This window comes from Myotis nattereri (assembly GCF_964212035.1).
Source record: "Myotis nattereri genome assembly, chromosome: 7".
Lineage (NCBI taxonomy): Eukaryota > Metazoa > Chordata > Mammalia > Chiroptera > Vespertilionidae > Myotis > Myotis nattereri.
In genome coordinates, this window is record NC_138082.1 from 25,245,019 (window position 1) to 25,272,886 (window position 27,868).

The 27,868-nt window shown below is 42.4% G+C and overlaps 1 protein-coding gene across 1 annotated transcript in view; it reads left to right on the forward strand.

The window, feature by feature from the left end:
* Positions 1–5,111: 5,111 nt before the first annotated feature.
* MOGAT1 (monoacylglycerol O-acyltransferase 1) overlaps positions 5,112–27,868 on the forward strand; it is a gene marked incomplete at both ends in the record, with an annotated part of 28,933 nt that continues 6,176 nt past the window's right edge. The window contains 5 exons of the mRNA XM_081095714.1: positions 5,112–5,205; positions 18,151–18,329; positions 19,206–19,410; positions 22,793–22,967; positions 23,452–23,651. Coding sequence (XP_080951840.1) covers positions 5,112–5,205; positions 18,151–18,329; positions 19,206–19,410; positions 22,793–22,967; positions 23,452–23,651 — 853 coding nt within the window. The remainder of the gene's footprint in view (positions 5,206–18,150; positions 18,330–19,205; positions 19,411–22,792; positions 22,968–23,451; positions 23,652–27,868) is intronic.

Consider the following 27,868-nt stretch of genomic DNA (forward strand, 5'->3'; position numbering starts at 1 on the left):
TCAGGTAAGACTCCTGCAACTTTGCGCAGAGCAAGCAGATTTGAGCCCTGTCAGATTGATGAAACAGTTCATCAAGAAGACAGTAAGAAAGCAGAGGGGCCAGAGCAAATCTCTTGAATTTGGTTCAAAAGAGCCTTGAAGCCCGGCCAGCATAGCTCAATGGTTGAGTGTCAACCTATGAATCATGAGGTCACAGTTCGATTATGTCAGGGCAAATGCCTGCGTTGTGGGCTTGATCCCTAGTATAAGACATGTAGGAGGCAGCCAATCAATGATTCTCTCTCATGTTGATGTTTCTATCTCTCTCTTCCTCTCCCTTCCTTTCTGAAATCAATAAAAAATACAAAAAAGAGCCTTGAAAACAGAACTTCTTGATAGACATTCCTTTGAAACTACCACAGTGATGCCCTTCTATTTGAGTTTTACCAGAGCTGGACACTCTCAATGAATTAGAGCAACCATGACATTTGGGTTCCACATATGTGTGTGTGTATGTGTGTGTGTGTGTGTGTGTGTGTGAAAGAATATTTCCCTTTATGATTATGACTGCCAGAACACTTATGAAAATCAGAACACTGACCTTTGTCTTCAACTGCCCACTTTATGGACTCTCAATCTAGAAAGAATACTATTTCCTTTTTCACTTAACGGCAGGAATGTTTTAAGGTAAGTTACAGTAAAATGTCATGTAATAGAAAAACATCTTTTTGCTGGTAGAAATTAGCTATGATAAAATACAGCAAGGACGTAATTTTAAATTACTTATATCCCAGAGCTAGCTTTTGTAATCTATGGGGCAATTTCAACTGTCACCTTCTATTCCTCAGAGTTGAGCAGTAGAAAGAGGAACCACACTCGGTCAGTGGAATCTCAAGCAAGACAATATTGGTTTCCTATTGCCATGCACTCCCCAGGACTGGCCACAGCAAAGGTGCTTGATACATTTTGGTTGAACTACTCTACTGAAAATTTAAGTATGTTTATTACTCATATATACCCAATGCCAAGCACATAGTATGTGATTAGTATATATTTGTTGATTGAATGGGTAACTAACCCCAAACCAAACAGCAACAAGTTGGGTCCTCTGCATTCCTCTGCCTGCTGTTCCTGGGCTTGTTCCTCCGTTTCAACAACATTTCCTTCCTTCCTTGTCACATCGATTGAGAGACAGTGTAGGATGGCAGTTACTTGCTCAGGCCCTGGAAACAGACAAACCTATTTTTAAACAACAGAAACTGGTTCTTCTACCTAGTAGGTGAACCACTAGTTGACCTTTATTCTTACTTTCCCTATTAGTAAAAAGAATAATAGTACCTACCCGGGAGAGTTGTGAGGTTTAAATCAGACACGGCATGCAGAGCAAGCAGCACAGTGCCTGTGAGGTACTAAGAACTCAGTAATGCTGATATATCACTTACGGGTTTTCAGCCGCAACCCCATTCAATTATTTTTCCAAATATCAGGCTGCCCCGCCCCCCCCCCCCCCACACACACACACACACATAAAAGAAAGGGAAAGGAGGGAGGGAGGGAGGGAGGGAGGCAGGCAAATAAGCTGTGATTTCCAACCTGAGTTTTTCTATGCCTGTTTGATGTCAATTTAATGTTGCTAAAAATACAGTCACCTTGAAAGGAGGAGGATACTGAGAAGGTGGGAGCCAGGATCCCCATTCCTTTTCAACAACAGAAATTTCACTTGAATTTCTTTTATAAATTGGAGTTCTTTGGAGATTTAAAAAAAATTCCCCTGCTTAAATCAAAGTTTGAAACCATTATCCCACACCAGGTTGCTTCACCTTATCTGTTGTAGTACAGCTGTAAAGAGATCTAGGTCCATGGTACTTCCTGTCAGTAACTGGCTGGGTTAACTTGAGCAAATCACCTGACTTCTCTGCTCTTGGCTCCCTATCTATGAAATGTGTAATTTGAAAAGATAATTTTAAGGCTCATGTTTCCCTATAAACGAAACATCTGCAAATGAGCTGTTTTGAGTAGCTTGATAAATTAAAGCTCTCTCTCTTTTTAATTACAATAGTCACTTAACTCTAATAACCTGGGGCAACATGTACACAAATAAATATGTGTTGAACAACAAACCAGTGAACGAGTTAATTGTTGATTAAAATGGTGATGGGCTGTTGCATTGCCTGAGCCCTCTTGGGTCCATGCTTTGCTTCAATGGGCTGTGATGGGCGATGACAGTTTTTTCTACCAGCTAAGGGCTCTGGGGAAGTGAGAAAAGCATGATTTAGTCCAGTAAACTCCAAGTGATTAGGAGTAGGAGTTGGGTATCTTGCTTTAATTATTTACCAACAGATTGTGAATCCAATTTATCAAGTAGGCCCACCATTTATATCTCTCATGCAGTTCCCAAATCCATCTCTATTCTCCTTTGTACCAAAGTAGACCAAGTCCCCGTCCTCTATACTTACCCTACAATAGTCTAATTCCACTCTTCTTGCCTCCAATTTGCTTTATATAGGTGCTAATCATTCTCAATCACTGGAACCTATATGTTTCTGTCAGGGCACTATCACACATTTGGCTGTATAGCTATTTTCTGTTTCATGAAAACAGAAACCTTTGTTATTCACTATTGTAGCCCATCTCTACTCACCACCAAGGCCAACATATAGAACCTTTCCACAAATAGTCAAGGAATGAATGCAAGTGAATTCTCAAAGACTGAGAGACCATGTCTTAATTCACTTCCGTATCATCAGCACCAAGGGTAATGCTTGATGCAAAGCAGGTGTCAAGATAAGAAATGTCCAAAACTGCAGAGAATTTTTATGTAAGAGTTTGAATCAAACTGATGGCATATGCTCTCAAATGTTCCCAAAATAACAATTTCACAACTTATTTGATGCAACTAAAATTAAGGAGGGAATGTAAAGAAGATTATGTGCAGATAAGAAAAAGCAAGGTGGTGATTAGATTACAGAATAATTAATAAAATTATGTGCTCTCTCCAGGGTTAACACCCCCCTTCAACAGGTATTATTTCATATATATATATATATATATATATATATATATATTAATTGATTTCAAGAGAGGAAGGAAGAGAGATAGAGATAGAAACATCAATGATGAGAGAGAATCATTGATCAGCTGCCTCCTGCACGTCCATCCCCTACTTGGGAGGAGCCACAACCCAACCGGAATTGAACCGGGGACCCTTCAATCCGAAGGCTGACGCTCTGTCCACTGAGCCAAACCAGCTAGGGCTTACTTCTGGTATTTCTAAGGCGTGTTAGCCTAGATGCACAAGAACAATAGACAGGGCTGGCTTAAAACCTTTCACTGAGGAAATTAAATGCCTGTGTCATAACTATCCACCAAGACCCCCTAAGTTAGGAACTTACGATCAGATCACCCTGTGATGTTACTTACCATACACCCCTCCTTTCTTTCTGTCCACAGAAGGTATCCATGCTGTTAATCTTTTGTTTTTCTCCTGTTAATCTGTCTTTTATTATAGGGATGTCTCAGAGCAATAGGCTATATTATATAGTCTAGATGGGTAGTAGCCCTATCATTTAGGTTTGTATAAGAGCACTTTATGATGTTCAAACAAGACAACATTCCCTAATGATGCATCTCTCAGATGTATCTCCCTCCTTCAGAGACACACGACTGTGCTTTGCGCTGTTCCCAGTCCCTTCTAGAAATGCCTTGACGGCCACATGCCACTTGGAGGTTTTCAACTCTACAGTATTAACATTGTCCGCCATAAGCGTCTGTAGGGGCAAGCGGCAGACCTTCCCCACACGCCGCGCGTCTATAAAAAAAAAAGTTTTCCCCTAGTGGCAGCCCTGACCAACTTTAAAATCATTTTTCGTGAGAATTTTCAGCTGAAAAGAATCAAGAACACCCGAATTGTGAGTAATATATTTATTTTTATAATATTCATTGCAAATTGATTTTTTAAATTAAGTTCAAAATATCGTGGCGTGTGGGGATGGTTTCCGTTTTGGAGGCACGGCAGCTTCCATTTGCACAGAAAACGATAGTAGGTGAAAAAGCATGCGGCACTATTTGGAATCCAGCCATCTGTTTAACACATCATAATTGAAACCTTTCAGTGACAAGTCTTAGGGTAAAGGATCTCACGCTTGGACCCCATTTTTGCCTCATTTCACCCCAGTCTCCTCCTGTTCTCTATTGGTCTTCTTCGGATTTCAGCCATAGGACATGTGCTTCCCTTTGCCTGGACCAGACTCATAGTTATAGTTCAAGTCAAGGTCACTTCTTCAGAGACTTCCCTGACTCTCAAATCTATCTTAGAACCTTCTTCCAGTCATTCAGAGCAGGCTTTCACTTGGCAGCTACTTGTGGTTATTTTACACGCCCCCCCGCCCCCCAATTTGTACTCTGAGAGCAGAATCGATGAATGACTGGTTACTGGATGTATCCCCATGTCCAGAATGGTGCCTGGCATGCGGTAAGCCTAAGTGTCTGCTGAATGAGTGAATGAGTAAAAGATTTCCAGGACACTGAGGACACAAAAGTGAGGAGGCCATGTCCCCGCCCCTCTCCAGTTTTGGGGTGGTGTGGGGGGCACAGACCAATAAACAGATGAGTACCCTGCTCCCAAAGAAGCCAAGTCCCGCGTTTTCCTCCAGCTGGTGGGTGATTCAGAGGAAGGGGTGGGTTTAAAGGCGGATGCTGAATCGGAGCGCTCGATGATCTATCAACAGATCCCGGTGGAGACCCCAGGGCCTCTGCTAGGCTGCAGGAGCTCACGCGGCCGGGCTGTGGCGGGCAGCCAGCTGATCCTTCTCGGCGTCCCCGGTGCCCAACGCGGAGCGCTGTCGCCGGCGCCCGGGCGCGCCAGCCAATGCGCCCTGGGCGCGCCAGCTGCTCCGGGGCCCCGGCGCGCTTGATTGGCAGCCCCCAGCCTCGGCCCCTGCGCGCCCTCCCACCCAAGACAAAGTCCAGCCCCCGCCGGCTCCGGCGCCGCCACCGCCACCGCCTCCTCCTCTCCGCCCGGCGGGTATCCCGCGCGGGACCCTGCTCAGACCGCGCACTTCCCGCAGGCGCTGCAGAGCAGCGAGCTTCCAGGTGGCCGCAGTCTGCGCCGCAGTCCTCGCCGGGGCCGGGCCATGAAGCTGGAGTTTGCGCCGCTCAATATCCCGCTGGAGCGGCGGCTGCAGACGGCGGCGGTGTTTCAGTGGGTCCTGTCCTTCCTGCTACTCGGTAAGAACCCCGCGCGCTCCGGGCTGGCCAGATCCGGGCAGAACTCCGCGGTGCGTGGGGCTCGGTCTCCTCCCTTCACGACACTCCTTGTCTAAGGACTGGCATAGACCCTCCAGCCCTTCTTCCCCTGTGAGCCGGAGCGAACAGGTCAAAGAGGGCGTTTGGAGCTTCTTGGAACTCCTCTTCGCTGTCTCTCCCCACGTGAACCTCTTAGTGAATGACTGCCAACTTTATTTTTCCCTGTGCTATTTTTTTTAAACTGAGGTGTACTTTACCTACAATAAAAAAACATAGGTTATAAGTGTACGGGTCAACGAATGTTGGCAAATGTATACACTCAGGTGTAACCACGACCCAGTGGAGCTGTAGAACATTGCACCTTATCCTCTCATAAATGGAAAAGTCTTTCACACCTAATATCTTCCTCTCCCCACCCTCATGACAAATAGTCGTGCTGGCTTTTCCGTGTTTGAGACCTTCCGGATGCAAAAAGGACTGCTCCACAAATGGGTTGGGTTGGGTGGCCTCTGTCTGTAAATAATTCCACCCAGGAGTGTGTTCTGACCGGTTCCCAAGTTAAGCCCGCATGGAAACGCACCGGAGCCAGTCACAGAGGACAAGGAGTGGGGCTGGGGGGACGGGGGCGGGGGGCCGTTGGGGCTTACCCGAGCGCTTTTTGTCTGCATATTTGTTCTGCTTTTGGAGAAATGGGGGATGGTATGAGAGGAGAAAGAAATTAGTAGGAACTTCAACTCTCTCAAGGTTGACATCATTTATACGCTGTAAGATCAGATCATGGGTTGCACACTGTTGAGGCTGCAATCATAGTAACAGCACTAGTAAACTCATTGCACCAGAGAAGTTTACACTTTTGAGTCACTTTAGATTAGAATGTGATCACCCAGATCAGTGGTTCCCAGTCCGAGGAGCTTCAAACGTATGGACACCCAGGCTCTACCCCTAGAATTTCTAATGCTTTTGTTTCAGAATCGAGCCCATGCATCATATACAGGTGTGGGCAGAAGTAGGCTTACAGGTGTAACACAAATAAATAACACAATAATTAATAAATAATAATGCAAAAATAAACTCATGTACTCACAACTGTAAAACTTATGCAATATGTATGTACATATATGTGTATATATATACAATTAAAAAAAAATTAAACTCTCTGAGTGACTTTAGTGTGCAGCTAGAGTTTACTAAAAAAAAAAAAGATATTCAAAACATTAACTCATTAAGTCCTCACAGGCCAAAACAGAGAGGGTTGATACCATTACATTCCCTTTTGCTCTGGGCCAAAGGACCATGGAGATAATAACAGACACACTTGGGGGGCTTAGTGTGTGTCAGGCCCTATTCTGGCACCATATAGTATTGACCATGTCATCTTCACAGCAACCCTCTGATGTAAGGACTGTTCATACCTGCACTTGTTTTTTATTTTAATACTAGTGGCCTGGTGCACAAAATTTGTGCACAGTAAAATGGGATTAATTAGAGGAAATATTTTAATATTGCTATTTGCCCTTTCTCTATAATAGAAGTGTCAGAGATGAAAGAAAATTAGTAAAATGTATATGAAAATCTTTCTCCTGTCAGAGTCTGGGGCGCACCACGGGACCCAGAGTCAAGTCCCCGCCCACCCACGTGCGCCTCAAAATCGCGCGAGACCCAGACCCGGCTGTTTCCCCCCCCCCCCTCCATTGGGCTATATCCAGACCTGGCCAGTCCCAAACTTGTCAAGCCCTGCTGGGCGGGGGGCACGGCCTGAGGTCCTCCAGCCTGGCACCGGGGCGGGGAGCAATCTGAGGTCCCCCAGCCTGGCACCAGGGTGGGGGGCACAGCCTGAGGTTCCCTGTCAAGCCCCTCTGGGCGGGGGAGCAATCTGAGGACCTCCAGCCCAGCACCGGGGCAGGGTGTGCACCTTGAGGTCCCTCATCAAGCCCTGCCGGGCGGGGGTTGCAGTCTGAGGTCCCCCGGCCTGGAGCCAGGGTGGGGGGCGTGGCCTGAGGATCCTTGTCAAGACCCATGGGGGCACGTGGGGGAGGAGGGGCACAGCCTCAGGTCCCTGCTGATTCCTCATTAAGGCTCGTTATGAGAACTTGGCCTCTGCTTTGGATGCAGCCATCTTGTGTTTCGGAAACCCCGCCTCTGCTGTGGGCACTGCCATCTTTGTGTCAGAGTGATGGTCAATTTGCATATTCCCTCTTTATTATATAGGGTATTTTTTATTTATTGATTTCAGAGAGGAAGAAGAGGGAGAGAGAAAGAAACATCAATGATGACAGAGAATCATTGATCGGCTGCCTCCTGTATGCCCCACACTGGGGATCGATCCCACAACTCATTACACCAGAGTAGGATAATTGCTCTCTGGTGCAGTTATTTCTTGCTTAATATTCCTGACTGGGAATCGAACTGTGACCTCCTGATTCATAGGTCAATGCTCAAACACTGAGCCACACTGGCCAGGCCCCACACTTGTTTTATAGCACTTGTACAGATGAGGGAATTAAAAGGTGAAATCAATTGTTCAGGGTCACATAGTTAGTCAGAGGTAGGAGGAGCTGGATGCAAACCCAAGTATTCTACCCCAAGTCCTTGCTTTAACCCCTGTGCTTCCACTGTAGTGGCTTGAACTTGGAGATTGACTTGCTTGCTGATCAATCATCACATCTCTGATAGTGCACTGTCCTTTTCTTTTCTTTTTTTAAATTTTAATTAAATCTTTATTGTTAAGATTATTACATTTGTTCCTCTTTTTTCCCACCATAACTCCCCTCCTCCCAGTTCCCACCCCACCCTCCACCCTCACTCCCCACCCACTGTCCTCATCCATAGGTGCACGATTTTTGTCCAGTCTCTTTCCGCATCTCCCACACCCCTTTCCCCCCCAAGAATAATCAGTCCATTCCCTTTCTATGTCCCTGATTCTATTATAATCACCAGTTCATTCTGTTCATCAGATTATGTATTCACTTGATTCTTAGATTCACTTGTTGATAGATGCATATTTGTTGTTCATAATTTGTATCTTTACCTTTTTCTTCCTCTTCCTCTTCTTAAAGGATACCTTTCAGGATTTCATATAATCCTGGTTTGGTGGTGATGAACTCCTTTAGCTTTTCCTTATCTGTGAAGCTCTTTATCTGACCTTCAATTCTGAATGATAGCTTTGCTGGATAAAGTAATCTTGGTTGTAGGTTCTTGGCATTCATCACTTTGAATATTTCTTGCCATTCCCTTCTGGCCTGCAAAGTTTCTGTTGAGAAATCAGCTGACGGTCGTATGGGTACTCCCTTGTAGGTAACTGGCTTTCTTTCTCTTGGTGCTTTTAAGATTCTCTCTTTGTCTTTTGCTCTTGGCATTTTAATTATGATGTGTCTTGGTGTGGTCCTCTTTGGATTCCTTTTGTTTGGGGTTCTCTGCGCTTCCTGAACCTGTAAGTCTATTTCTTTCACCAGGTGGGGGAAGTTTTCTGTCATTTCTTCAAATATGTTTTCAATATCTTGCTCTCTCTCATCTTCTGGCACCCCTATAATTCTGATGTTGGTACGCTTGAAGCTGTCCCAGAGGCTCCTTACACTATCTTCGTATTTTCGGATTCTTTTTTCATTTTGCTTTTCTGGTTGGGTGTTTTTTGCTTCTTCGCATTTCAAATCTTTGCCTTGATTCTTGTGATCCTCTGGTCTGCTGTTGGGAGTCTGTATAGTATTCGTTATTTCAGTCCGTGTATGCTTAATTTCTAGTTGGTTCTTTATCATAACATCGAGGGTCTCATTAGATTTCTTGAGGATCTCACTACATTTATCAGCGGCTTCTAGACAGTTCTTAAGAGACCTTAAAAGTGTGGTTCTGAATTCAATATCCTCCATTGACAGTTTTGTCCTGTTTCTTTGTCTCCGCATTTTTTATGCTTTCTTGGTGCACCCCCTAGTGGTCTTTGTGCCCAGTCTTGTTGTAGTTAAGCCTTGATTGTTGTCGGCAATACCAGGGGTGATTTGACCTCCAGGCTAACTGGCTATGAGAGTCCTAGTGCACTGTCCTTTTCTTTCATGACGCTTGTCATTGCTTGTATTTGTGAATGTCTGTGGTTACTTGAGAAAGGCCTGTCTTGCCATCCTTGTCCACAAGCTCAGTGAGGGAGCCCCTAGTACATGCCTCACCCATGGGAGGTAAGAAATAAATATGTGTTGAATGACTGCCTCCACTTTGTCACCCAGAAGGGAAGCTATTAAACTCACAGGTTCCTTTTTTTTTTTTTTTTTTTAAGATTTTTAAATTGGTTTTTAGAGAGAGCGGAAGGGGAGGGAAGGAGAGAGAGTGAAACATAGATGTGAGTTCGATTGGCTGCTTCCTGCACACCCCCTACTGGAGATCGAGCCTGCAACTTGGGCATGTGCCCTTGACCGGAATTGAACCCTGGACCCTTTAGTCCGCAGGCCAGTGCTCTATTCACTGAGCCAAACTGGCTAGGGCTAGGTGAAACCTTTTTGACATGACCTCTTCCTAGGTGCTGCTTTGTGCTTCGCATTGCATTATATTAGGATGCACATAAAGCCTAGTTCTATTATTAGTGTCAAGAGTGATCAGGTAAGATGTGATCTGAGAGATGGTAATTGGCTTGTTGCAAACAAAAGTTCCCCTTTACCTACTGATTTAAGTCCCTATTCAATGATTCTTGCCTATTTATTTGGACTGCAAAAAATGGTAGCTTACTTATTCTTTCTTTCATTCTTCACATATTAACTAGAATTTATGCAAGACTCTCCTTCCATCTTTTAGAGTCAGTTGACTACCCTACAATTCAATTCATCTAGGAAAAGTAGGATAAAAGCTGGCTTATTTCTTTCTACTTAACTATCAAATTGTTAAAAATACGTTTTTATTGATTTTTAGAGAGAGAGGAAGGGAGAGTGAGAAGAAACATTGATGTAAGAGAGAAACATCAATTCATTGCCTCCCACATGGACCCCAGCTGGGGGGGCGGTCAAACCCACAATCTGGGCATGTGTCCTGACTGAGAATTGAACTGGTGACCTTTTGGTGCTTGGACGATGTTCAACCAACTGAGCTATACCACCAGGGCAGTTATCAGTTTTAAAGTAAGAAGTTGATGTAATAGCTACTTCTAATGGTGAAAAGAGGGATTTTATTAATTATATATATTAAGATCTCTAAATCAAAATCTTGGAGTGCACTTTTCTTCCACTATCAGGAAATGAGTCTAAGTTATTAGCCATTGGGTTTTCTTAACAAATAGTAAAATGTTTCATTTAGTCATAAAACCAAACATTGTTTCCTTGAGATCAATGTTAAGTATGGGTCATCCAATCTTATGATATTGTATTAGTTTTAGGTGTGCAATATAATGATTGAATATGTGTATATATTGAAAAATGATTACCACAATAAATTTAGTTAACATCAGTCACCACACATAGTTACAATTTTTTCCTTGTGATGAGAACTTTTAAGCTTTACTTTTAGCAACTTTCAACTATGTAATACTATAGTATTGTTAACTATAGTCATCTTGCTGTACGTTACATCTCCAGGAGTTATTTATCTCATAACTGGTAGTATGTACCTTTTGATTCCTTCATCCCTACTGCCAGTCCCACCCTCCCTGCCTCTGGCAAGCACCAATCCATTCTCTATATCTCTGAGTAAGATTTTCTTTTTAGATTTCACATATCAAAGAAATCATACACTATTTGTCTTTCTCTATGGGGCTTATTCCACTAGCCTAATACCCTCAGGGTCTACTTAGGTTGTCACAAATGGCAGGCTTTCCTTTTTTATGGCTGAATAATATTCCATTTGTGTGTGTGTGTGTGTGTGTGTGTGTGTGTATCACATTTTCTTTATCTGTTCATCCGTCAATGGACATTTGGGTTGTTTCCATGTTTGGCTATTGGGTTACAGATATCTTTTCAAGATAGTGATTTCATTTCCTTCAGATAAATACCCAGAAATGGGATTGCTGGATCACCTGTGATCCAATCTTAATATTCCAAAAATAAAAATATTACTAACTAACTTGTGGGCTACCAACCTGCTGACTGAAAAGTAGCAAATTGAAAGAGAGCCAACATTTATTGGCCATCTTTTACCTGTGACCCCACATGTCATAGATTATTAGGTTTATTATTTTAGATGAGGAAAACTGAAGCTCAATAGGTTAAATTTCTTGCCTAAGACCACATGGGTGGGACCATGATGTTTTATTGAATGGGTCTATTTATTTACGTATTTATTTAAGCACCCTACTGAGATACAAAGGTACAGTAAACTGCACATATTTAAAGTGTTCAGTTTGACAAGTTGTGATATAAGAAGCCATCACCACAGTTAAGATAGTGAATATAGCCATCATCTCTAAAGGTTTCTCATATCCCTTTTGTAATCTCTCCAAGCATCCACTAATATGCTTTCTGTCATACAGATTACTTTGCATTTTCCAGTATTTTATCTAAAAATGGAGTCAGATCATATGTATTCTTTTTTTAAAAAATATATTTTATTGATTTTTTACAGAGAGGAAGGGAGAGGGATAGAGAGTTTGAAACATCAATCAGCTGCCTTCTGCACACCCCCTCCTGGGGATGTGCCCGCAACCAAGATACATGCCCTTGACCGGAATCAAACTTGGAAACCTTCAGTCCCCAGGCCGACACTCTGTCCACTGAGCCAAACCGGTCAGGGCTGTATTCTTTTTTGATTGGCTTCTTTCACCCAATGTAATTATTGTGAGATCATTTTTTTAAATATATTTTATTGATTTTTTATAGAGAGGAAGGGAGAGGGATAGAGGGTTTGAAACATCAGTGAGAGAGAAACATCAATCAGCTGCTTCCTGCACACTCCCCACTGGGTATGTGCCCGCAATCAAGGTACATGCCCCTGACTGGAATCGAACCTGGGACCCTTGAGCCCGCAGGCCAACACTCCATCCACTGAGCCAAACCAGTTAGGGCTATTGTGAGATCGTTTTTATTGTTGTGTGTATAAGTAGTTCATTGCCTTTTTGTTTTGAAGTGGTATTCTAGTGAATGAGTATATTGCAATTTGTCCATTCATCTGTTGATGAATATTTGGGTGATAGCCATTGTGAATAATACTGCTGTGAACTCACCTACAAGTCCTTGTATAAACAAGGCTTTCTTTACACTTCAGTAAACCTAAACATGGAATGGCTGATCATGGTATGGTAGGTTCAGAGTTAACTTTTTTTTTAATGTAATTTATTGGGGTGACGTTTGTTAATAAAATTATATAGGTTTCTATAACACATCACCTGTATATTGTATTGTGTGTTCATCACCCCAAGTCAAGTCGCTTTCCATCACCATTTATTCCCCCTTTACCCTTTTCTTCCTCCCCCACCCCTCTTCCTGGTAATCACCATACTGTTGTCTGTGCCTATGTTTTTTTGTTTGTTTTTTGCTTAATCCTGTCACCTTGTTTCACCCAGCCTCCCGAAAGGTTTAACTTTTAAAGAAACTTGCCAAGCCCTGGCGGGTGTGGCTCAGTTGTCTGAGCATCATCCTATGCATCAAGAGGTTACTTGTCCAGGTTGCGAGCTTGATCCCCAGTAGTGGGTGTGCAGGAGGCAGTTGATGGATATTTCTCTCTCTCCCCTCCCTTCCTCTTTCTCTAAAATCAATAAAGCATATTTTAAAAAATTCTTTATAAAGAAATTGCAAAACTTTCTTCTCAAGTGGTTGTATTTTTGTGCATTCCCACCAGCAGTCTGTGAGAGTTCCAGTCACTCCATCTTTGCCATCAGTTCATATAGTCAATCTTTATAATTTTTTGCAATTTTAATAAGTGTGTAGTGTTGTCTTATTGTAACTTTAGTTTGCATTTCTCTAATGATTAATGATGAGCATGTTTTCATGTGCTTATTTGCCATTTGTATGTCTTCTTTTTGAAGTACCTTTTTAAATCTTTTTTCTATCTTTAATTGAGTTGCTTATTTTCCTATTAATGAATTTTAGGAGTTCTGTGTGTTGTTATATGGGTTTTTCTTCCAACCTGTGGATTATCTTTTTATTCTCTACAGGGTATATTTTGAAAAACAAAATTTTAATTTGCATGAAGTCCAATTTATCCATATTTTAAAATCTGGATGTTAAAAATATGGGTCTAGCTAGTATGGTTAAGAAATTTTTGCTTACTCCAAGGTAACAGTTTTTTATGCTTTCTTCTACAAGTTTTGTAGTTTTAGGTTTTACATAGAGGTTAATGATACATTTTGGGTTAATTTTTGCCTATCGTGTAAGGTTTCAATTCATTTCTTGGCATATGTATAATCCAATTTTTCCAGCTCCATTTGTTTAAAAAAAAAAAAAAGAAACTTTTTTTTTTCTTTCTCTATTGCATTGCCATTCTGCCCTTGTCAAAAGTCTGTTGTCCATATATGTGTGGTTTATTTCTGGACTCAGTTCTGTTCCAGTGATCTGTTTGTCTGTCTTGATGCCAGGACCATACTGTTTCGATTATTGTGGCTTTATAATAATTCATGAAATCAAATAGTCAAATAGTATTAGCCCTCAGACTTTTTCTTTTTCAGGGTTGTTTTGACTATTGTAGTTCCTTTGCATTTCCATATGCATTTTATTTTTTAATTTCTTTGTTAATCCTCACCTAAAGATATTTTTTTCTATTGGTTTTTAGAGGTAGGTAAGAGGAGGGAGGGAGGGAAAGAGAGAAACATTGATGTGAGAGAGACACATCGATTGGTTGCCTCATGCATGTCCCCCAACTGTAGCTGGGATTGAACCTGCAGCCCAGATATGTGCCCAAGTATGGAAATTGAACCTGAGACCCTTCTGTGCAAGGGCTGATGTTCTAACCACTGAGCACACTGACCATGGCTCCGTACGCATTTTAGAGTCAGCCTGTCAATTTCCACAAAAAAACCTGCTGGGATTTTCATTGGGATTGCTTTTTTTTTTTTTTAATATATTTTATTGATTTTTTACAGAGAGGAAGGGAGAGGGATAGAGAGTTAGAAACATTGATGAGAGAGAAACATCGATCGGTTGCCTCCTGCACACTCCCTACTGGGGATGTGCCCGCAACCAAGGTACATGCCCTCGACCGGAATCGAACCTGGGACCCTTCAGTCCGCAGTCCGACGCTCTCTCTGCTGAGCCAAACCAGTCAGGGCAGGGATTGCTTTTTTTTAAAATAAATGTTTTTATTTTAGAGAGAGAGGAAGGGAGGAGAGAGAGAAAAACTTCATTCCTCAGTCAGGATGTGATTTTGCTAGAATACTTCTTTTCTATAAAGCTAGGGATAGCTAAAAGTCACTATGAAGCTGAAAGTGGGTCATTGGATCAGTCACTATGTCTACTTGTATGAGATTAGAAGTCCAGACTTTCCTGCAAATGGAGGTCTACATGGTAGATTCTAACTCGTTCCCAGCCAGGCAGCACTGCCTAATCTGCGATGCATGACTATTGCTTATAGGTGTGATTCATAATTTCCCCCATCTTTTAATTTTAGAAATTTTCAAACCTACAGAAGTACTAAAAACATAGTTCAGTAAAGATTGTTTGTACTTAGATTCACCAGCTCTTAGTGTTTTGCCACATTTGCTTTTTCTCTGTCTGTACATACACACACACACACACACACACACACACATTGTTGTGACTGCTGCTGTTGAACCATCTGAAAATAAGATATTAAGTTATAGAAATCATTGTCCTTCATCCCTATGAAATACCATAGAGTATGTCTCTTGAAAAGAAGGATTTTGTACGGAATTACAATCCCATTATCATCTTCAAGAAATTTATCTGCCCGGCTGGCGTGGCTCAGTGGTTGAGCGTCAACCTATATGAACCAGGAAGTCATGGTTCAATTCCCAGTCAGGGCACATGCACGGGTTGCAGGCTTGATCCCCTGTGTTGGGTGTGCAAGAAGCAGCTGATCAATAATTCTCATCATTGATGCTTCTAGTTCTCTCTCCTTTTCCTCTAAAATCAATAAAAATATATTTTAAAAGATATATCAGTGATCTTATTTAATACTAGAGGCCCGGTGCACAAAAATTTGTGCACTGGGGGAGGGGGGGTGTCCCTCAGCCCAGCCTGTGCCCTCTCGCAGTCTGGGACCCCTTGGGGGATGTCCACCTGCTGGCTTAGGCCCGCTCCCTGGGTCTAAGCTGGCAGTCAGACATCCCTCTGGCAGCCCGGGAGCCCTCAGGGGATGTCCACTTGCCAGCGGGGAACAGGCCTAAGCTGCAATCGGACATCCTTAGCGCTGCTGAGGAGGGGGGAGAGGCTCCTGCCACCACCACTGTACTGGCTGCCATCAGCCTTGTGGCTGAGCAGAGATCCCCTGTGGGAGCACACTGACCACCAGAGGGCAGCTCCTGCATTGAGCATCTGCCCCCTGGTGGTCAGTGTGTGTCATAGTGACCAGTCATTCCCAGTCATTCTGCTGTTAGGGTCAATTTGCATATTACCCTTTTAATATATAGGATAGAGGCTTGGTGCATGGGTGGGGGCCAGCTGGTTTGCCCTGAAGGATGTCCCAGGTCAGTGTGGGGGTCCCGCTGGGGTGCCTGGCCAACCTGGGTGAGGGGGTGATGGCTGTTTGCAGGCTGGCTAAGCCCCCCAGCGGGGACCCTCACCCCATGGGGGTGTGGCCAGCCTGGGTGAGAGACTGAGGGCTGTTTTCAGGCTGCCCACAGTCCCTTCAGGGTGGGGGATTCCTGCAGGGGAATATTCTTCAGCCTTAAAAGGGAATAAAGTACTGGGACATGCTACAACATGGATGAACCTCAGAAACTTGATGTCTAGCCTTGGCTGGAGTGGCGCAGTTATTTGGAGTGTCAACCTGTGCACCGAAAGGTGGAGGATTCAATTCCCAGGCAGGATACATAGTCAGGTTGTGGGTTCCATCCCCAGCTGGGATGTGTGCAGAAGGCCCATCAATCTCTCTCTCTTCCTCTCTCTCTCTTTCCCTCCCTCCCTCCCTCCCTCCAAGCAAGAATGTCAAACTCGTGGCTGCATGCCTCCTGCCGGCTGTGAGTTTCACATGCTTGCTCTAAAGTAAAAAAACTTGATGTCTTCAAAAGGTTACGTATTGGATCATACAGTTTATATAAAATGTCTGGAAGCGGTAAATCCATAGGTACAGAATGCAGGTTGTTAGTCATCGGGGTCAGGGGAGAGGAAAATAAGGAGTGACTGCTTAATGGATACAGGGTTTGATTTTGGAATGATGTTATATGAATTTTACCTCAGTAAAAAGTAGCGGGGGGCAGGTTCCTCAACAGTGGGGAGAAAGTCAAGTCTATGGGAGTGTAAGAGATAGAGGCTGACCTGTGTTTTTCATCCAGGATGTACCTAAGTCAAGGCAGCTGAAATGCAGGCCTTCAATGTAGCTTGGTTTGTGAATCTAGATAATTCTAGCAGGTATCAACATCAGCTTTGAGAGCTGTGTAATATATTGGAATACACTTCGTATCTTCCTTGTCTCTTTGACCTCCAATTTAGAAGAATCATATTACCTTGGATTGCTTGATGAGATAAAAATAGAAAATAGAGGTGATCCCTTCACCTAGTTTTTGTAGGGTTTTCTGCTTTCGATCCAATTTAGGATCAAGGGATTTAAAAGTCTTTTTTGATACGGTATGAAATACAAAAAAATGCATGCAATGTGTGGAGTGGGAGTTTAAATGAGAACAACTCCTTTAGATAGTAAGGTATTAAAGTGTCAGGCGACAAAGATGTTCTGCTTAGTGCTCCAGTATTTGACTTACTATCCTATGGAAGTAAATCAAAAAGTGGGAGAGAAACATCATGGATTGGCTGCCTCCTGCACCACCCCTACTGGGGATTGAGCACATGACCCAGGCATGTGCCCTGAATGGAAGTGAAGGGACAAAGTTCTTTTTAACAAAGCTGATAGAGAGTGGAAAGGAGTTTGGGGCACTGAAGTCAGCACTGGATTAGCAACTGCAGCACATAATAGCAAGAAGGAGGCAATGGCACTCCTTAAAGTAATAGTAACAGCTGGCATTTACTGAGCACTCACTGCGCACCAAACCTTATGTCTTTATGCTCCCTCCCCTCTCGTTGATATATTTCTCTTTTTATAAACATTTTCCAGTGTAACATGTAGCATAGACATAAGAAGGAAATCTCTAGCTTAGCTTAATATATTACTTTAAGGCGTACATTCTTGTTACTACTACCCAAGCCCAGATTGGTCAGTGTTTGCATCATTAGGTGCATGAACAATTTGGATTTTGCTCTGTCATTGTGAAATGTTTTAAGTAGAGATAGAGGAGCTAAGATAGAAAGAGTCCCTCCTATGCTATTTCTATCTCTGGCAATAGAGTTCCTGAAAATGAAGTTTGTCACTAGAATGTGCCCCTGTGTGGGCACATGAGTAATGGCTGCTCGGTCAAGGTGAACACCTGTTGTATCCCTCTGCGTGCCTCCTGTCCGTGACGGTCCTTCCTCCTTTTCTTCTCTCCCCCCAATCCCTTATCTCATGTCAGTGCAAACTTTGAATTTAGGCAGATCAACCACTTATATTCTATGTGGCTTTTGCAATTCACTGAACCTCTCTAAGCCCCAGCGTCTCTTCTATGGAAAGAACATTAAGAATACTATGGCAAAAAAAAAAAAAAAAAAGAATACTATGGCTGCTTCATTGATACCATGGATATATGAGGATAAAATGGAAATATTTTGGCCAAATACACAATGTAATACTTGGTGTATAGTAAACATCCAATAAATGTCAAATAATACTATGTCATCACCATCTTGTTTTATTACCCCCTTGAACTGAGGTTCAGTTTAATACCCTTTGTATGTATTATATCTCCCACCATGGGCCAGTGATTGGCCAAGAGTGAGCAGATGCTAACGGATCCTGATTCCTGAGGGCTTCCCTTTCTTACAGCGGAGGTGTGCATTGGAATCCTCTTGCTACTGATCTTATACAACTACTGGTTCCTGTACATCCCTTACTTGACATGGCTTTACTTTGACTGGCGTACTCCAGAGCAAGGAGGCAGGAGATCCAACTGGGTCAGAAGCTGGGCCGTTTGGAAGTACTTTAAGGACTACTTTCCAATTCATGTGAGTAGACTTGTTTTATATAGTACTAGAGGCCCAGTGCGCACGAAATCGTGTGCGAGTAGCTCGCTTCCGCTTGCCTCAGCTGGCTGCCCTGCCCATTGCTGCTCGAAGCTCGCTGCCCCACCCCACCGCTGTGAGAGCTGCTGCTCGTTTGATCATGATGGCGTTATGGTGTGACGGACATGGGCCTTTTATATAAGAGATGATTTTGAGCTTGAAGAAGAATGAAAATTTTTTATTACTTATATTCCTTTTTAAAAAAAAATATTTTTATTGATTTCAGAGAGGAAGGGAGAGGGAGAGAGAAACATCAGTGGTGAGAGAGAACCAAGCTTAAGCTTTTCCTCTTTTAGAGGGAGAAAGCCTACAAATCAGCCCAAATTACTAAACAGACTGTAACCTAAGTTAAAACTTAGGCTGTCTGAGGGGCTGTGGGCTCAGGAAATAGTTAAAAATATGGGGAGCAGTTTTAACCCAGGGAATGAAAACAAGTCATTCTCCATTTCCTTTTTACATTTTTTTTTTCATTTCTTTTTTTTTTTTAAATCCTCAACCAAGGATATTTTATTCTATTAATTTTTTTTTAGGGAGAGTGGAGGGGAGGGTGGAGGGTGAGAAAGAGAAAGAAACATTGATGTGAGATAGACACATTGATTGGTTGCATGGGCCCAGACTGGAGTCAGGGATCAAACCACAACCCAGGTACCTGCCCTTGATTGGGAATCAAACCCAGACCCTCAGTCCACAGGTGGATGCTCTAACCACAAGCAACCAGCCAGGGCTCATATCCTCTTGATGTAATTGTTAGTCATTTAGTTTCTTCCTGGACTAATCAGGGAACTTTTTCTTTTTAATCTCAATGTAAATGTGTTGTAGCTCATCAAAACTAGTGATTTGGATCCAAGTCACAACTACATATTTGGGTTTCACCCCCATGGAGTGCTCGTGGCTGGAGCCTTTGGAAATTTTTGTACCAATTATTCAGACTTCAAGAAGCTGTTCCCCGACTTTACTGCGTATCTCCATGTGCTTCCGATTTGGTTCCGGTGCCCTCTCTTCCGAGAATACCTGATGAGCAGTGGTAAGTAAAGGTAGATTGCTGTTTCTGCAATGTTCTAGGGAGACAGGACCACACAGAATGGGCCCCACCCCCACCCCCAACCCAGTTTTAGAGTCTTTATCCCAATCTGGCACTTTTTGGATATTTCTTGCCTCCCCCACTGCACTGTAAATGCCAGCACAACACAGACTATCCTTTTGTCTGTCCCCCACAGATCTAGCATACTGCCTGGAATATAGGGATGTTCAATAGATGTGAATTTAATGAAAGAGTAAATTGATGAGTCAATGTATGTACCCAGATGTGGTAGAGAGAATCAAATAAGTGATAAATGGCAGGGTTGGAAAGGTGCCTGATATACTTTTATGAATATTAGAGATGAAAAATGTCCTCTGATGTGTCTTGAAGTAATAGCAGTATTAAACTAAACATAATCTGCTATCTTTTCCTTCCCAGGTTAAATATAATGGGTCAGCAATAAGAGTTCATTCTACTTTGCGTCTCTGAACTAGTGGAAGATTCTTTGATTAGTGAAGCTGTAATTCTACCAATTCTGAGAATAAATTTAGCTGAAATGCTATCAAGATACGATATAACTGTGTACAATAGCTCTCACTTGTGTCAGTACCTCTCACTTCAACTTCAGAGGCTCATTTTGTTTGGTTTTCCAATTTGACCAAATTATTAACTAACCATAAGCTATAGTAACTGAGAAAGTGCTTTCTGTTTATGATCATTGTATAGGTTATTATTGTCTTTGCATTTCTTGGATATAAAGGGAAGTGGATAGTCTCTTTTTTGAAAAATTCCAATTTCAGGATCAATAAGTGGCATATTCAGAGATAGAATTTTCCATGGTCTTCCAGGTTTTCATTACTTCCTATTAATCTATCAAGTCTCCGTTGTCATATTACTGGGTCGGAGTCACTAAGCACTGAGGAACCAGGATCAATGACTGGATTTTTAGGTTCTGTTTATGGACCTTCTCCTGTATGGCCCTGGGCTTTCTGTCCAGTCTAGGCTGCCACTGCCTGTGGCCTCTAGGGGGTGCACTAAAACCCCCAAACTACTGTAGAGGAAAAATATCCCTTCTTTTCAGAGTTGGGCAGACATTGGGTTAGAGGTGTTTTTTTTCTTTTTTATTGAATTTATTAGGGTGACATTAGTTAATAAAATTATATGTTTCAGGTGTACAATTCTATAATACATCTTCTGTATATTGTATTAAGTGTTTACCACCCAAGTCAAGTCTCCTTCCATCACCATTTATCCCCCCTTCCTTCTACCTCCCTCCATTCCCTTTCCTCTGGTAATCACCATACTATTGTCTGTGTCTATGAGGGGTACCCCCGTAATCCCTTCACCTTTTTCACCCGATCCACACCCCTTCTCACCCCTGTCTCCTCCCCTTTGACAGTTGTCAGTCTGTTCTCTATCTATGGGTCTGTTTCTATTTTGTTTGTTAATTTCCATTTGGGATAGCATGGGTGCACCTGGAGAGCATTATGCTAAGTGAAATAAGCCAGTCAGAGAAAGAGAAGTACCATAAAATTTTACTCACATGTGGAATCTAATGAACAAAATAAACTAACAAATTAGAGTTTCATAAAAAAAATTAAAGGGAAACTTTAAAAATTTCAAAAAAGCTCAGAAAGATATTTACAGTATATAGTTGCTGATTCAAAGTATAGCCATATGTGAGTTTGAATAGAGTAATTGAGAGCTGGTGTGGCAAATTCATGGCACAACAGATGCAGGTGCACCCTGTCTGTTGCATGTCAGATACAAATAATCAACCATAGAGTCTTTCTCCATGTGGTGCCCCCACAGCCACTGCCATTTACTGGAGAGACCTTTTCCTTTGCTATAACCTACAATATTCCAAAAACGAAATAAATGGTACAGTTGCACAATGGAATACTACTCGGCTGTAAAAAAGTCTTACTTTTTGGGACAGCATGGATGGACCTGGAGACCATTATGCTAAGTGAAATAAGCCAGTCATAGAAAGACAAGTACCATATGGTTTCACTTATGTGTGGAATCTAATGACAAAAATAAGCTAGCAAACAAAACAGCAACACACTCATAGATACAGAGAACAGACTAACAGCTGTCAGGTGCTGGGTGAAAGGTGAAGGGATTAAGAAGAGAAAAAAAAAGACAACAGTATGATGATAACCACAGAGGAAAGGAGACTTGACTTTGGTTGGTGAACACACAGTACAATATACAGCTGATGTATTAGAGAATTGTGCATTTAAAACATATAATTTTATTAACCAATAAATTCAATAAAAAATTTTAAAAAACTAAAATAAAAACACCCAAACTTGTAGCCAGTGGAGGTGCAAAGTTAGAGAGTCAATCCCTCCCAGAACCTGCTTCCCAGGACAGGCCTGGGTCCGAGGCTGCCCATCTACTCTGTGCCTGCCTCAGTAGCTGCTGCTCTGGGTGCGAAAGACAGACACATGCGCCAGACCTCGGGTAGCGAAGAACCAATAGGGTTTTAGAGATCCTTTGCTGTCAGATGTTTGTTTTGCTCTTACTCATGGAATTTCTGTGGCTTAAGTCCTTGTCAGTCCTGCCTCCAAATGCTTCCTCTTGGCTCATTTTGGTGAATAGGCACCCAGCAGGTGTCAGCCAGAGCACACTCTGTTTCAAGGCTCCTATTAAGGCTGGGCAGGTAGTGGAGGGCAGATCACAACAGGCTTATACACCATGAGGAGGACTTTAGATTTTGTCTTGTAGGTAAGCCACGGGAACTTGTGAGGGATTTTGAGCAAAAGAGGGACCTGACTGGATTGTGCATGTTAGAAAGATCTTTCAGACAGTAGATACATTAGGGAGGTGAGCCTGGAGACTGTGATGGTAGAAGGGGCCTCTTGCAGTGATCAGGGAGAGGTGATGAGGGCTCAGCTAACACAGCGATCATGGCAGTGGAAATACAGAAGAGGGGGTTAATATGAAAAGTAGTTGGTAGATTCAGCAATACCTAATGAAGGCAGCATATGGTAATATTGTCATCATATAATCAGCATCTAGCAGGGTGTCTTGCTTGTAGCAGGTGCTCGGTAAATGCTTTTGAATGAATGAATATGGCCAACATGGTGGCCAAGAAGAGGGGACTACATATGGGACTTGTTTCTGACTTGAGTGACTAGATAGATGATGGTTCCATTCACCTTGATAGGTAACGTTGGACAAGGAACAATTCTGATGAATAATTGAATTCCCTGGGTTTGGAAACATGGAATCGGAGGTGTCTCTGAGCTGTTGAGGTAGACAGAGTGTTTCAAATCTAAGCCATTAGATGCGCACTGATGCCATAGAATATTGTGATTAAAATGTTTTCAATTTTTGAAAAGGATAATTAGTTACACCTTTTGTTTTATTCACCAAGGGCCAGTCTCAGTTTCCAAGAAAAGTGTGTCCCATGTGCTGAGCAAGGAGGGAGGTGGAAACATTTCAGTCATTGTCCTTGGGGGTGCAGAGGAATCCTTAGATGCCCATCCCGGGAAATTCACTCTGTTCATCCGCCGGCGGAAAGGATTTGTGAAAATTGCTTTGACCCACGGGTAAGTGGCTTTTCATTTCGGGTGGCTGGGTCAGGGAAGGTAAGACATTATTAAATGAGCACGAGAAAGTAAGGTAATTTTTGTACCCCTTAGTCAGTCCTCCTCCTAATTGACCTTCCCACAATGGTAGCTCAAAGCCATGGCACCCACCAACTAAAATGTCTTTAAAAGTAAAGTCAACAAAAAACATACAAGATGTCCAGCCAAATGAACAAAGGAACCATGGCCAAAACAACAGATGAAAATCTTCCTGATTTTCTATAGAATAATTTCCACAATCACTAGACTGCTGAAGTGCCCCCCAAAGAATTTCAACAATAAGTCAGTTTCAATGTAAGGAACATGAAGTTAGTATAAGTTGACTCGGGGACATTAAATAATTGTTAGAAATCTGTTGCAAAGTCAGTTGGACATTATCCCATCTTTACATCCTTTTCATTGAAACTTCTTATTCTTTCCTTTTTTGTTTGTTTTTTGTTTGCAGCGCCTATTTGGTCCCTGTGTTTTCTTTTGGTGAAAATGAACTATTTAAACAAGTTAGCAACCCTGAAGGCTCATTGCTTCGAACTGTGCAGGATAAACTACAGAAGATCATGGGGTTTGCTTTGCCACTGTTCCATGCCAGAGGAGTTTTTCAGTACAGTTTTGGCCTAGTGCCCTATCGGAAACCTATTCACACTGTTGGTATGTATATTGAAGACTAACACTTGTTAAAACAAGTAAAAACATTATCTTACTTTGAGCATTGTTTATTATTATGGATTGAGGCGCTAATCCAAGGGAAGTAGCTTTGAGTAAGAACTCCTTAAAATAACAATTCTATAGATGTTATTTGAGCTTCACATCCAGTATGCCTGTAATTTATAAAATGACTGTATTTTGCATTTGAGTGGGAATTGATGACTTCCAAGATCACTGCTCTTGAACTACAGGTAGAATCCAATTTTAGAAATAAAATTTCTAGTCCTCTAGGATGAATCTATTTCTCTATAGTAGCAGAGTATAACAGCAATTCTTTGATGAAGTTATATCGAACCTATTAATATATACAAGTTTCTGTATAAAAGATGCTTTCATCATGTTAGTATACATAGGCATCAGTTTCTATAGCAAATGCATTCTCTTTATGCAACTTAGCTATATTTATGTGTATCTTAATACAGACTGATTTTATTTTTTAAAGTTGCATGTTTAGTCCGACCAGCATGGCTCAGTGGTTGAGTGTCGCCCTATGAACCAGGAGGTCACGGTTCAATTCCTGGTCAGGGAACATGCCCAGTTGCAGGCTAGATCCCCAGTGTGGGGGGTGAAAGGGGCAGCGGATCAATGATTCTCTCTCATCATTGATATTTCTATCGCTTTCTTTCTTCCTTCCTTCCTTCCTTCCTTCCTTCCTTCCTTCCTTCCTTCCTTCCTTCCTTTCTTTCTCCCCTTTCCTCTCTGAAGTTAAAAAAAATTTTTTTTTCAAAGTTGCATGTTTATGGAAATGGAGGTGGGGGAGGAGGACGGCAGATCATGTTTTTTTAAAAAAATATATTTTAATTAATTTCAGAGAGGAAGGAAGAGGGAGAGAGAGATAGAAACATCAGTGATGAGAGAGAATCATTGATTGGCTGCCTCCTGCACACTCCCCACTGGGGATTGAGCCTGCAACCTGGGCTTGTGCCCTTGGCCAGAATCAAACCTGGGACCCTTTAGTCCACACGCAGGTCGACGCTCTATCCCCTGAGCCAAACCGGCTAGGGCAACAGACCATGTTGATAAAGGAGGAGGAAAGTAATTAGCTCTTTAGGTTGAAAAGGAACTGGAGAGTTGGAAATGAGAAAGCTGAGTCAGATGCTAATATCAGAATTAACCAAAATTATATACTTCATAGGAAACTGAAGTAAGAGTCTCACCATGGATAGCCCATTAACTAAAATACGGATGTTTTCTTTTTATGTCTGTTTCATTAGAATAGGATTTTATTACTGTTAGCTTACAAGAGCTTAGCATTTCACATGCAGTCACACGACATTTTTAAATGCTATATTTAACTCAAATGGAATGTTAGAAGATGTTGATCCGTTAGTGTAATAGAAATACTGAGATAAGTTTAAGTCTGCAATTGTGTTTTTCAGGATAAATTGGTTACATTTTTTTTTGGCATATTGTTAATTAGTCATTTTTATATTTTATGTGAAAAATACTGTAGTTGGTATTTGGGGAGGGGGGTGGATATAAGGAAAATGGCAAGACATGCTTTTAGGAACTGGAAGTTTAAGTGTGTAACACATGCACCATGAAAGAAGTTGTGAATGTTCAAAGCAAGTATATTTTTTCAGGTTAAATGATCATAGTTATCACCTGGTTGGCTTCAACATTTAAAAAATTTTATTCTTCTTTTTAAATTTTTTTTATTGAATTTATTGGGGTGACATTGATTAATAAAATTATATAGGTTTCAGGCGTACAATTCTATAATATATGTCATCTGTAGATCATATTGTGTGTTCACCATCCCAAATCAAGTCTCCTTCTATCACCATGTATTCCCTCCGTAAACATTTTTTTTAAAAGTAAAGTAGTTTGTCATTCGATATAGACTGGTTACACCTTTACTGACAAGTAATTAATTGATCAGTGGTCAAATGGAAATGACCAAATTCAAATTCGTTGTCAAGACTAGAAAACTGCAGGTCTGGTTTTCACTCATGCCTGTGTCCAGTGTGGGCTTCTCGTAAAGATTCAGGAAAAGGAAAGATTCCTTCAGCACATGTTTCTGTTTACCCCTGAACATTTATGTCAGAAAGACCATTTCTCGTCACTAGCATCTCAGTTTCCACTATTACTTGAAATCTCTCGAAGCCCACACTACGAATCTGAATGTTTCGGGGACTCGGCTGCCATGATCCAGTGGTGGTCCTGTGGCAGTCAGATGATTGAGAGCAGCCTGATGGTGTGAGCTAGATCCCCGGATGAGGTGTAGTTAAAGACTTGTGTAGTGACTTGAAATAACACAGGGGTTAGGGGCAATCAGGCAGGCAGGCAGAGGCTGAGGATAAGACAGGTTGAGGAGAAGATATTTACAACTAGAGGCCTGGTGCATGAAATTCGTGTTGTGTCCCTGAGCCCGGCCTACATCCTCTTACAATCCAGGACCCCTCAGGGGATGTCCGACTGGTGGTTTAGGCCCACAGGATCAGGCCTAAACCGGCAGTCGGACATCCCTCTCGCAATCCAGGACCACTGGCTCCTAACCGCTGCCCTTCCTGCCTGCCTGATTGCCCCTAACCACTCTGCCTGCCTGCCTGATCACCCCTAACTGCTCGCCTGCCTGCCTGATCACCCCTAACTGCTCGCCTGCCTGCCTGATCACCCCTAACTGCCTCTGCCTGCCTGCCTGATCACCCCTAACCACTCTGCCTGCCTGCCTGATTGCTCCTAACTTCCTCTGCCTGCCTGCCTGATCGCCCCTAACTGCCTCTGCCTTAGCCCCTGCTTCCAGAAGGATGTCTGGAATGACATTCGGAAGGTCATTAGGTTGTCTGGTCTAATTAGCATATTATGCTTTTATTATTATAAATTCCATAAACAAAAGTGAAGCTGTGGATCAGTCAGATGCAACAGAGAATAAAACACTGTATTATATTGAAACAGTGAAGTTACCATGTTCATTTCTATTGTAGATTAATGCACTTCAAACCCAGGGTTGTTTCTTTGTTGACTTCCAGGCAGGATTCAGGAAGCATCCAGTTATTTTGCAGTCCCTCTGGCTTCTCTTTCTAGAGGTTGTTTGGTTTATTTGTTTGTTTTATAAAAGTAAAAAAAATTTTTTTTTCAGTTATACTTGACATTCAATATTATATTAGTTTCAGGTAAACAGCATAGTGGTTAGACTTTTATATACCTTACAAAGTGATCACACACACACACACACACACACACACACACCCATAAGTCTAGTATGCACCTGGCACCATACATAATTATTACAATATTATTGACTATATTTCCTATCTGTACTTTACATCCCCTGGTTATTTTGTAACTGCTAATTTGTACTCCTTAATCCCCTTGCCTTGTTTCACCCAGTTCCCCAAACCCTTTCCCCTCTGGCAACAATCAGTTTGTTCTCTGTATCTATGAGTTTGTTTCTGTTTTGATTATTTGTTTATTTTGTTTTTTAGATTCCACATATAAGTGAAATCAGATGGTATTTGTCTTTCTCTTTCTCTGTCTGACTTATTTCACTTAGCATAATACCCTCTAGGGCCATCCATGTTGTTGCAAATGTTAAGATTTCCTTCTTTCTTTTGGACAAGTAATGTTCCATTGTAAATATGTACCATATCTTTTTTATCCAGTCATTTATAAATGGACCCTTAGATGGCTTCTTTGCTATTATATATGAAATGTCCTTCTTTGTCTCTTGTTATAGCCTTTGCCTTAAAGTCTATTTTGTCTTAGATAAGTACTAGAGGCCCGGTGCACGAAATTCGTGCACGGAGAGGGAGGTCCCCTCAGCCCAGCCTGCACCCTCTCCAATCCGGAACCCCTTGAGGGATGTCTGACTGCCGGTTTAGGCCCAATCCCAGGGACATTTCCTTTCACAATCCTGAACCACTGGCTCCTAATCGCTCGCCTGCCTGCCTGGTCGCTCCTAACTGCCCCATCCTGCCAGCCTGGCCCCCCCTCACTGCCTCCCCTGCCAGGCTAATCACCCCCAACTGCCGCCCCTGCCGGCCTGGTCCCCCCCCCCCCCCCCCGCTGGCCTGGTCGCCCCACACAGCCTGCTTGTTCAGTCATTTGGTCATCCCTCACTAACCCCCCTGCCGGCCTGGTCATAGGCAGCCATCTTGTGAGGGAGTGAGGGTCAATTTGCATATTACCGCTTTATTATATAGGATTGCTACACCAGC